The following is a 12,256-nucleotide window of genomic DNA, read 5'->3' on the forward strand; positions in this document are numbered from 1 at the left end:
AACTTTCATTAAGTGGATGGGTGACAACGACACTGACTAGGCAGTCAATGGTCAAAACCAGTCAAAACTAAACCAGTTAAGGGTTGACTTTTGTCACGTTTTGGAACTTTAAGGTTGTGAAGTTGACAATTTTGAAGTTTGGGATTGTGTCTTAAGACTTTAATGACAAAATTCAGGGTTGTAATATGAACTTCTCCCATTGTTCAGCCATGATTTAAGAATATCATAACTTGAGAAAAGTTTCATCAGTATTTCATTTGGATCAACGACCAATAAAATATGGTCAAATATCACATTCCTCTCACTGGGACAAGGTTTACCTCAATCTAAGGTTCAAAATTGACAGCAGGATACATCATAAGACATCGGCGGTTAACAAGACAACGCAACGCCCAACAACCCCAGCCCTATCTGTACATATACGTGGTGACAATCTATAGTCCTGCACCCAAGACGAGATGATTTGCTCAAAGGTACAGTCAACACTGCATGGTTAGGAACCTCTTGGCAGCCACAAGAATCAAGCAAGCCTCCAGCATTTCCCATAATTTCATGACAATGCGCTTTCCATGAGCTCAAGGAAACCAGGGGGTGACATTGGCGGCACCGCTTCTTCCTGGACATCAATCATTTCCAGAATCTTTCTTGCAGTTGCTTGAGAATTGTCATTACCGCCTTCTTTCAAGGTTGTGGACTGAGCGGCTGTTACATTGGTGTGGATAGACTCATTGTTTTCAAGACCAATGTTTGCTTTAGGGTGTGCTTTTGCAGAAGTTACTGCATCAATGAAGATGCCAGATTCCTTGAGACCACGAATAATAGCCTGGAAAGATGAGGCATAGCTTAGCAGCATTCAAGTAACTTGTCGCGTTTATGAGTCAATTCCTTCATTACTGAAATTAAACTGCTATTTATTCTATTTTGAGATCAAGGTTTACCATTGGTGCATATATGCGTGTTAAAACGCCCTTCCTCAAAAGCTTCAAATTTGTATCTTTGTCAGTCCATACAACATGTTCCCGGTACCTGGACATAAGTATCCAAATAAATATAAGGCCTACTTCAGGACAGGGGTAGGAAGGGAAGAACTGCAGTTGTGCAGATGGATAATAAGGGAGTTACCAGTTCCTCATCTCTTGCTCGGTAGCTGTTGATGCAATTATGAAGGCCTGACATGTCAGAGGAAAGGCAAACAAATTAGGTTTGTCACTTTTGTTATTCATCCAAACAAAATTTCATACTGAAGCTGCATTAGCAGCAAAAAACTAAAATTCAGAAAAGGTTAGCTTCTCATTCCTAAGAGCTGGTTTGTTCTGTGTCATACTATTTCTAGATAGTGCATTGCTGTTGTACTTTTAACTGACACCCATGCACCAGTCCAATAAACAAAAATGCATGCTGTTTGATCAGGTGACCAACAAATGCTGCAGAGGTGCAGCAAAGGAAAGAAACAAACATAACTCACCAATCTGTCAAACTCCAAGATAAAACATCGTTTCACATCCTCCTTTGTTGGCTTACAGCCACACCTATCCCTTCTTGAAGTTAAGTCTGAGAACTTTGTGTAAGTGTAATGCAGAATAGCAGCCTCCTCCAACTTAATTTCACTACAGGAAAACAGATAACAGATGGCTAAATAATTTAGTAGAAACATTTCCCCAGAATTGACTTGAACTTGTGAGCTGAACACTAGAAGAAAAGAAAAACTCCACAAATGCAGATATCTGACATCATACTTTGGGGATTTCATGTAATTATGCCATCTATGAGCACCATTCGGACGCATATGCTCCTGGACCCTTGCCGCTGATTTCCCATTACCATAAGTGAGGAAATAGTTTGGATTACCCCGCGTGGCCTCTTTGTATAGGCCAAAGTATGTATCCTTCGGAAGATGATCGTAGTTCTTCTTAAACATGGAAACCTGCAGGTACACAAACATGGTACTATAAGAGTGTGTTTGGATTTTTAGCTGCACAGGCTATAGCCTAGATGGGTAAACTAGCACATTTTAGCTAAGTCACACTCTCCCCTGCCCCTTAATTATGTAACCACCTCTTAAGAGAACGACCTGGCAGTTAAGGTGGGCAGGTACCGACTTCTTTGCATCACTCGAGTATTTGCCAATGGGAGCGATTGAGCAGATTTGGCTCTTCACCAGACGAGTATTGTCTAGCCCAACCAGGCTACCATGCCGCCAAAAGGGAGGGATATTTGTAAGGTTCCAAACACATTGAGCAAGGCTACAAATACAAAGTACCTAACCGGGGATCCAAAAGTTCCCCTATACTTCCTCTGTATCAAAATATAAGACGTTTTTTGACACTGTCAAAAGGCGTCTTATATTATGATACGGAGGGAGTATAAATTAATTGCAGTAATTAATTTATTGGCAACTCGAGAGATAATCTCTGCGAGTGAATAGACCACCACCTACTTAGATCTTTATAAGAGTAAAGATAAGGATTGGTATTTTATAGCGTGGATTGCGCCTTTTTATTGAGCAAGTGTTTCCAGTAACAAATAGTCTGCATACCTCAGTAAAAGGATCTTTAATGTCATCCCGCTCAACGCTGCTCTCCTAAGAGAAAGAAATCATACCAGTCAGATGTGAAATGTATTACAAATTCAACAACAGATCAGCTCTGCAACTCACATAGTTGGGGAAGATAACCATGTCAACATTATCAGGAACATCCAAAAGCAACCGCCTAAGAGAGTACTCCCTGGCACCCGCTGGATGAATTAACTCGTCGGTATCAAGATGTATGATCCAATCCATTCCAGCCTCCTGTGATAATCAAGCAGGGAAGCTCACGGTAAACTCACGGCAAAACAAAAGGCCTTATCAAAATCCAACAAAAGCATGTAAAATTTCCTCATAACCATAGCAAATAGTTAAAATCTTGTGATGTTTGTAACCAAGTGACTGATGTAAACTCACATCCTTGTTACACCCTTAACAAACTAACAAGGCATATTAACACGACCGGAGTTTCTTTAATTTTTAGTTAATGGAAGTAGAGATTTGGGCTAAGATTTACACAACAGTGAACAGACTTTCGGCACAAAAGAAAACACAATACAATTGTTTATCAAGGAGTAAATCAGGTATGTGCGTTCCCTGTTTGTACTATATGTACTCTACATACACACTGTACCAGAGACAATATTTTACTCTTTTTTTGAAAGGGGGACAATATTTACTAGTGTTAGTTAAATCCCTATCAGCTATATATGTTATGTTGTACTAGTGATGATAAATAGATATTGTTGTTAGTGCTAAATAATTCAACAGAGACCAGAATATTATTCGATGATGATTATGGTCCCTGGCACACACATACACACACACACAAAAGAGTTGAAATAGTAAGGTGGTAGCTGACAATAGATACCACGAAGAGAGCCAGTGTTTGTGAATGAAATGATGACAATTATCTATAATAAATCTTACACAAGGACATGAATGTCAAAATTTATAATTAAGCGGGTACTACCAGACATATCAAATGAAATAGCTCCTAACCCCATGCTCAGCTGCCAGACCTAACCTAGTAGCTTTCTGTACAGTTGAGTTTTTTGGCCTTTGTTCTTGGTTTAAGATATGTTGCTTTTTTCACTTGTGCTTTGTTTTGTTTAAGCTTAGCTCTGTAAAACTCAAGTCATTTGGAAGCGCTTTCTTATGATACAAAATGATAGGCGGTCAGGTGCGTGTTCAAGAAAAGAATTAGCTCATACCCTTGCCATAACAATAGCCATTTCCATGTTAAGTGACTGCTTAACAAAAAGCTCATAATTGCATGGCTTGTAAAAGAAACCTGAAAGCCAAGTTTCATTCCAAATGCGGCTGAAAATAATAGAAACAAGATAGGTTTAGACAATCAAAACGTCATGAATATACATCCGCAAAGTTGTTAGCAAAATATATATCATATAATTCGTTAATTCCCTTGCACAAGAAAAAAAGAGTACACGATTCATGTACAACAATGCTTCAGAACATTCAAAGTTCAATTAACGGCATTGTGATACAAGTAATTTCCAACATTTCTTATACCTCTACACGCATCATTTTCGGCAATACTGTCAGAATTTATCAATGCATGTCTTATCAGTTTTCATTGTTAAGTTAGTATTTACAGTTTTTGAATATTATGGTAGCCGTAGATGGAATTTTCTATGACAAATTACACATACTATCTTTGTTAATTCAAAAACTAAGTTCGGAAATGCGTGTAACTGTTGAGCATGTCACCATACCTTCTGTCCTGTTGTTCTTTTAGTTCTTTAGTTCTGTAAATAATTTTTACACCCTAAAACAGAGGCACATAAAGTCAGAACAAGATCAGACAAAGTTCACATAACAAAAGGACATGGAGAAATTAATTACCCGAATAGATTCGAGAACAGAAGTAACAGCTGGTTTAGCAGCCTCTCCTTCAACAAATAGAATAAAGTGTGAAACACCAATGACCTTGTGATAATACAACCATGGAAGAATTTGGTGTAAGCTAGCAGATGTGCTTCCCGTGATACAGATCTGCAGTGTCACGAATAGATACCCAAGGATAAAATTAGTTCAACATAAGCATCGGGCGGTGCTGCTCAAGACTTAGATATGCGCACTAGATTCTCACAATTAAAACATGATCTGATGTGAAGTTGAATAGTAGTTTTAGTCAAGTTGATTACTATTTTTAAAGACAAAAAATAGGCGAATTGGGTGATAATATATTATGGTCTGCGGTTTGATTTTGGCAAGTCTTCCCTATTTCATCACATATCTAAAATCCATATGAGCATCGTATATCCTGTTCTTCAAACTTGCTATTCAAGATACTTGGCATACATGCCTAAAGTCCCATCCATCTTGATTATGATACAGGAATGTACATATAGTGGGGAAATGTGCTAGTAATCCATCACCAGTACTGCCCCATTTCTACATAAGATTATAGCGACTGCAAGTTTCTTTATACTGAGCCAAAATTGCTCATCATTAAGCATTGCCAGCGAATCTGTGCACCAATGAGCCACCATGTTCCCTTCTCAGTGCCTAAACACCACACCAACCGCAAAGAAACAAGAAGCCAGCTCCCAGAAGTATAATCTTTTTTATTACATAATTTCGCCAAATGAACAATTTGAACAAGCACCTAATATTTGACTTCCTAAGTCACCACTACAATTCTGCAAGTACCATTCTTGCAGAACCTAGTGAACACAATTTCTCACTGAGCCCTGAAAAGTTCACCAAAAGATTGTACTGTGTGAACAAATGCAAGATTGCAAATCAAGCTTTCTAAAAACTCTGGCATCCCAAGTTCATAGAAGGCTGCACCGCTCAACACTTGAAGAAATGGCTATGCGACTACTGACCTCTAGATCGCATCAGCAATGTTCGGTGTTAATGGAAGGGAAGAAACGGCACATTCTATAACAGTTAAGTGGCACTTGAAATACCACAAATCTGCTCTAAAAGATGGGCCTTTTCACTGTGAAGTAACAAAACAACCTTGGATGAGTAAAGGCCAGTCTATTAGCCAGCTATTCAAGACCCTCCCATGAGTATATTACTAAGTGCTACTGTGCCACAGTATTATGATTTCTTCCCCACAATCTCAAAAGCAACGGGATCGAATCATATCGCCAGTGCAACTTCAAATTCTCTGCCCGCAGCTCAATACGACAACTCCTCGGATCACATCTACACTAGCCACAATTTCGTAGCACGAGATCACATCGAACCGCTCTAAAAACGAGGACCTCTAAGCGCAGATCAGATCGGAGCCAGAGGGCGTGCCGCACCTTGGGGGTTATAGCGGTGTCGGAGTCGAAGCTCCAGCCTCGGTAGAGAGAGATTCCGTGGGAGGAGGCGCTCCGGCCGAGGATCTCGGCGCAGTCGGCGGCCGCGGAGGAGGCCGACGCGGAGGAGACGGCGAAGTAGGAGCCTCGGCCTCCCGTGGAGGATGAGGAGGAGCCCAGTGGGCTGTTCTCCATGCCGGGGAACCGCTGCGTGTCGGCGGGCCACACGGTGCCGGTGGGGTCGCGCATGCCGCCGCGCCACTGGAGCGCGAAGGCGAAGGCGGCGAGCGCGAGCGGTAGCAGCGTGAGGAGGAGGAGCACGCGCATCGCGAACACCGCCGCCCCTCCGGCGCCGGCCGCGGAGGAGGAGGAGGCGCTGCGGTAGCCCGCCATTGGGGGGAGTCGGTGGCAGGTTGGTGGAGACCTCCGTCCGCCCCTCTGGTTGTGGAGCTGCTCCCCAGCGAGCGTTGCCGGAAGGAGACTGGAGAGAGCTGAGCATTCTGCGGGCTGGGCCTTGAGTAGGCCGGTGAAGTGAGGCAAGATGTGTTGAGCAATCGACGAATTATCCATGGGCCGATGGGCGACTATCAGGCCGGCCCATTACGCAGATCGCTCTCTGCTAAGATTGTAAATGGTATGGATAATAAAAATAGCCTAAAAAAATGCTATGGATAATTTTCGTTGCACATCCGCATCCTTATTATTTGCACCAATTCATCGGATATAGATGAAGGTATGGATTTTGGTCAGCCCATATCCAACGGGTATGATAGTGGATACGGTATAGTGATATCCGACGGATGAGAATTATCCGATATGTTTTTACAGATTATCCAAGGTTATCAAACATGAATATGTGATTAATTTAGCCAATTTGACGAGCTCAAACACCCAACTAAACCATTTATTAGAATCACATCATATAAACAGAGTAAAACCATAACCCTGATAGCACCTTAGTGTATGACCACAATTACAGTCGTGGTCGTCCCAATAGTAGGCGCCATTGACCGCATCTCCCTGACCAAGTGCTATGCACTCTTCACTCTATGTCTCAGGGCCTATTTGATTTAAAGGATTTCCATAGGATCTTTGAAGGATTAGAATTCATAGAAATTTTTCCTACGTTGGTTGTTTGATTCATAGGATTGAATCTTGTAGAATTTTTTTCTAAGGATTCATTTTGTACTACATTTCACAAGAATTTTAACATCCACTTCAACCTCTTGAGGAAATCCTTTGTTCTTCCCGTGACACAACCAATCAAACAAACTCAAATCCTATAGGGATCCAATGGACATGCCATTCCAATCCTACGTTTTTTCTATTCCTGCGTTTTTGCAGCCCTATGAATCAAAGAGGCCCCGAAGGATTTTCATAGGATCTTTGAAGGATTAGAATTCATAGGAATTTTTCTTATGTTGGTCGTTTGATTCATAGGATTGAATCATGTAGAATCTTTTTTCTAAGGATTCATTTTGTACTACATTTCATGGGAATTTTAACATCCACTCTAACCTCTTGAAAGAAATCCTTTATTTTTCCGGTGACACAATCAAACTAACTCAAATCCTATAGGGATCCAATGGACATGCCATCCTAATCCTACGATTTTTCTATTCCTGCGTTTTTGCAATCCTATGAATCAAAGAGGCCCTTAGTTCTTGTTACATGTGAGCAAGCACACAAGCTATATGTGCATGCATGTTATGCGCATACATCAGCACATGTATATATAGTATGTGTATACAATTTATAATCTCTACTCCTAAAAAAGAAGTTGGTAACTTCTTCTCATCAGTTTATTTTTGTTTGGTTTATTTTCGTCTCCCGTCCTACCCCCCCTCCCACTGAACTTTTCTCCCTCCATGAAAAAACAAATCTCATTAAACCGGTGAGATCTTATTTCGTGCTTGTTTTGGCAAGTGCTGATTTAATTCAGTCACGTAAATAATAGGTAATTAAGAATTCGGAGATCGCAACATATATGTGAGTTCACATTACTAAAAGAAAGACATAAGATTTTTCTCAATAACATTTCAAAACAAAATCAGATATTCCTTAATAACAAATTACTAATCTCGCACACTATGCCATTTATTATTATCATTATATCTAATATTAACTGGCAATCACAACTTTCCTAATACAACAAAAATAACATATATTTTTCTTATCTTAGCAAATCGCATATATTTTCTTATCATACCAAATCACATATATTTTCTTATCATACCAAATCACATATATCTCTAGCATTAAAGGGGAGTTGGTAGGCCACATCCACGCGCCCATGTGGAAGGAAGTGGTGCGTGACACCATGGAGGATGTCGTGGCTAGACCTGATGTCAACGCGATTCTCGAGAATGCCAGGGCGTTGAGGACGGCTGTGGCGGCAGGCGGGTCGTCGGACCGCCATGTACATGTGTTCGTGGACATGGTCATATTATATTTCTTGTCAGTCATGCAGAGAGTCAGACAAGCTACATTCTCAAAATCAAGTGTGTCCATTCAAAAGTCAAGAAATTCATAAAGAAATGTGTACTACAATACCAGGTAGACATTGTGGCAATGAACCCACTACAAAGAGCGTCTTTACCAACAAGGCTCAATTGAACAATACAAGAGGCACGTCAAATGTGTAATATCTCTATTATCAAAGGGAATATTTATGTAGACGTCGTACGTAGCAGCCAACAATACAAAAAAAATTGGAAATCGAATGTTCAATCAATTTAGAAATCAAATCATTAATGCAATTAATTAGCTTGATAGTTAATTACATATGCAATTAATTAGGTCCATTTAAACAGGAATATTTTCGCAACGAATCAATTTGGAAACCGAGTCATTAATGTAACTAATTAATTAGGTAAACACTTAATAATGCCTACAAATAATTAGAGGTAGGGATTGTTTTTCCAAGTTGGCAGATGATTAATTGATTTTTGACAGTTAAGTAGGCATGTAGAGAATTTGGTAGTTAGTTAATTATGTGTGTAATTAATTAATTAAGCAGGTAGTTAATCACGCTAAATCATTTTGAAAGGGCTCGCGGTCAAGGACGGTCAACAGGCTCTTAGCGACATGGCCGAGCACCACTTGCCAACATGGACAACGACCACCATGCGATCGCGATATAGACAACCAAACGTTCACCATGATGGATGACGACCATACTTTGCGGGATGTTTGCATGCTGACGGTTGCTGAAATGTTTGCTGGCTAGGACTACACGTCACTGTTGGGGAACGCATAATTTCAAAAAAAATCCTACGCACACACAAGATCCATCTAGGTGATGCATAGCAACGAGAGGGGAGAGTGTTGTCCACGTACCCTCGTAGACCGAAAGCGGAAGCGTTATGACAACGCGGTTGATGTAGTCGTACGTCTTCACGATCCGACCGATCCTAGCATCGAAAGTACGGCACCTCCGCGATCTGCACACGTTCAGCTCGGTGATGTCCCGCGAACTCTAGATCTAGCTGAGTGTCGAGGGAGAGTTTCGTCAGCACGGCGGCGTGATGATGGTGATGATGAAGTTACCGACGCAGGGCTTTGCCCAAGCACTACAACAATATGACCGAGGTGGAAATCGGTGGAGGGGGCACCGCACATGGCTAAGACAACTGTCAACTTGTGTGTCCATGGGGTGCCCCCCTCCCCCGTATATAAAGGAGTGGAGGAGGGGGAGGGCCGGACCTCTATGGCACGCCCAAGGGGGGAGTCCTACTCCCGGTGGGAGTACGATTCCCCCTTCCCTAGTTGGAGTAGGAGAGGAAGGAAGGAGGAGAGAGGGGGGAAGGAAAGGGGGGCCGACCCCCCACCCAATTCGGATTGGGCTTGGGGGGGGCCTTCCTTGGCCGCCTCCTCCTCTCTCCCACCAAGGCCCAATAAGGCCCATATACGCCCCCGGGGGTGCCGGTAACCTCCCGGTACTCCGGTAAATGCCCGAACTCACCCGGAACCATTCTGATGTCCAAACATAGTCATCCAATATATCGATCTTTATGTCTCGACCATTTCGAGACTCCTCGTCATGTCCGTGATCACATCCGGGACTCTGAACAACCTTCGGTACATCAAAACACATAAACTCATAATACTGATCATCACCGAACGTTAAGCGTGCGAACCCTACGGGATCAAGAACTATGTAGACATGACCGAGACTCATCTCCGGTCAATAACCAATAGCGGAACCTGGATGCTCATATTGGTTACTACTTCTACGAAGATCTTTATTGGTCAAACCGCATAACAACATACGTTGTTCCCTTTGTCATCGGTATGTTACTTGCCCGAGATTCGATCGTCGGTATCTCAATACCTAGTTCAATCTCGTTACCGGCAAGTCTCTTTACTCGTTCCGTAATGGATCATCCCGCAACTAACTCATTAGTCACATTGCTTGCAAGGATTATAGTGATGTGCATTACCGAGAGGGCCCAGAGATACGTCTCCGATACTCGGAGTGACAAATCCTAATCTCGATCTATGCCAACTCAACAAACACCATCGGAGACACCTGTAGAGCATCTTTATAATCACCCAGTTACGTTGTGACGTTTGATAGCACACTAAGTGTTCCTCCGGTATTCGGGAGTTGCATAATCTCATAGTCATATGAACATGTATAAGTCATGAAGAAAGCAATAGCAACAAACTAAACGATCAAGTGCTAAGCTAATGGAATGGGTCAAGTCAATCACATCATTCTCTAATGATGTGATCCCGTTAATCAAATGACAACTCATGTCTATGGCTAGGAAACTTAACCATCTTTGATTCAACGAGCTAGTCAAGTAGAGGCATACTAGTGACACTCTGTTTGTCTATGTATTCACACATGTACTAAGTTTCCGGTTAATACAATTCTAGCATGAATAATAAACATTTATCATGATATAAGGAAATATAAATAACAACTTTATTATTGCCTCTAGGGCATATTTCCTTCAGTCACTACATTGGCCAGGTGATTCGTGATATAGTAGAAAGGAAGAGTGTTCCAAGAATAAAAAGAAAAAAGAACTGAAGTGGCCAAGTGGTCCGTAGAGTTGGAAACGGAAAGAGTGTTCTAGAAAATAAAGAAAAAAGAAAGGAAGAGTATTCTAGGAAATAAGTAATAATGAGAACTAAAACTGGCGAGGAAGGAGGAAGAGGAAGATGAGGCATCGTTGATGAACACACTGATGTTGACGTGGTGCTGGTTGACGCCAACAAAACGGGTTGATGAAGAGACTAGGAGTAGAAGATATAGGTGAAGGAAATATGCCCTAGAGGCAATAATAAAGTTGTTATTTTATATTTCCTTATTCATGATAAAAGTTTATTATTCATGATATAATTGTATTGATCGGAAACCTTAATACATGTGTGAATACATTAACAAACACCGTGTCCCTAGTGAGCCTCTACTAGACTAGCTCTTTGATCAAAGATGGTTAAGGTTTTCTAACCATTGACATGAGTTGTCATTTGATAACGGGATCACATCATTAGGAGAATGATGTGATGGACAAGACCCATCCGTTAGCTTAGCATAATAATCGTTCAGTTTTATTGCTATTGCTTTCTTCATGTCAAATACATATTCCTTCGACTATGAAATTATGCAACTCCTGGATACCGGAGGAATGCCTTGTGTTCTATCAAACGTCACAACGTAACTGGGTGATTATAAAGATGCTCTACAGGTATCTCCGAAGGTGTTTGTTGAGTTGGCATAGATCGAGATTAGGATTTGTCACTCCGAGTATCGGAGAGGTATCTCTGTGCCCTCTCGGTAATACACATCATAAGCTTGCAAGCAAACGACAAAGGAGTTAGTCACGAGCTGATTGCTACTTCTTGAGCTTGCATTGGTTTTTTCCTTGAAGAGGAAAGGGTGATGCAGCAAAGTAGAGATAAGTATTTCCCTCAGTTAGAGAACCGAGGTATCAATCTAGTAGGAGACAACGCACAAATCACCAATACCTGCACAAACAATCAAACACTTGCACCCAACGCGATAAAGGGGTTGTCAATCCCTTCATGGTCACCTGCAAAAGTGAGATCTGATAGAGATAGATAAAACTAAACAAAAGATAAAGTAAATATTTTTGGATTTTTTGGTTTATAGATCTAAAAATAAAAGATTGCAAAATAGTAGATCGGAAACTTATATGATGGAAAATAGACCCGGGGGTCATAGCTTTCACTAGAGGGTTCTCTCAAGATAGCAAATAATACTGTGGGTGAACAAATTACTGTCGAGCAATTGATAGAAAAGCGCAAAGTTATGACGATATCCAAGGCAATGATTATGAAATATAGGCATCATGTCCGTGTCAAGTAGACCGATTCCTGCCTGCATCTACTACTATTACTCCACACATCGATCGACTCCTGCCTGCATCTAGAGTATTAAGTTCATGAAGAACAGAGTAACGCTTTAAGTAAG

At 41.3% G+C, this 12,256-nt stretch overlaps 1 protein-coding gene across 1 annotated transcript; it reads right to left on the reverse strand.

Annotated features, from left to right (window-relative positions):
• Positions 1-230: 230 nt before the first annotated feature.
• Positions 231-6,312, reverse strand: LOC109777310 (glycosyltransferase-like At2g41451). Its single transcript, XM_020335961.4, has 11 exons — positions 5,812-6,312; positions 4,394-4,543; positions 4,264-4,316; positions 3,742-3,850; positions 2,657-2,791; positions 2,537-2,581; positions 1,737-1,924; positions 1,466-1,607; positions 1,123-1,169; positions 939-1,026; positions 231-823 (listed from the first exon to the last, which is right to left on the reverse strand). Exons 1-11 carry the CDS (start codon positions 6,199-6,201, stop codon positions 551-553), a joined length of 1,620 nt encoding a protein of 539 aa, XP_020191550.1. The 5' UTR covers positions 6,202-6,312; the 3' UTR covers positions 231-550.
• Positions 6,313-12,256: the final 5,944 nt, after the last annotated feature.

Source organism: Aegilops tauschii, chromosome 3, assembly GCF_002575655.3.
Source record: "Aegilops tauschii subsp. strangulata cultivar AL8/78 chromosome 3, Aet v6.0, whole genome shotgun sequence".
NCBI lineage: Eukaryota > Viridiplantae > Streptophyta > Magnoliopsida > Poales > Poaceae > Aegilops > Aegilops tauschii.

Excerpts from the sequence above, each read along its gene's own strand:
- LOC109777310 (XM_020335961.4), bottom strand. The coding sequence starts at position 6,201 with ATGGCGGGCTACCGCAGCGCCTCCTCCTCCTCCGCGGCCGGCGCCGGA. Across the intron at positions 4,317-4,393 it reads CTGTTCTCGAATCTATTCGG|GGTGTAAAAATTATTTACAG; the intron begins GTAATTAATTTC and ends CCTCTGTTTTAG. Across the intron at positions 1,925-2,536 it reads TTAAAGATCCTTTTACTGAG|GTTTCCATGTTTAAGAAGAA; the intron begins GTATGCAGACTA and ends GTGTACCTGCAG.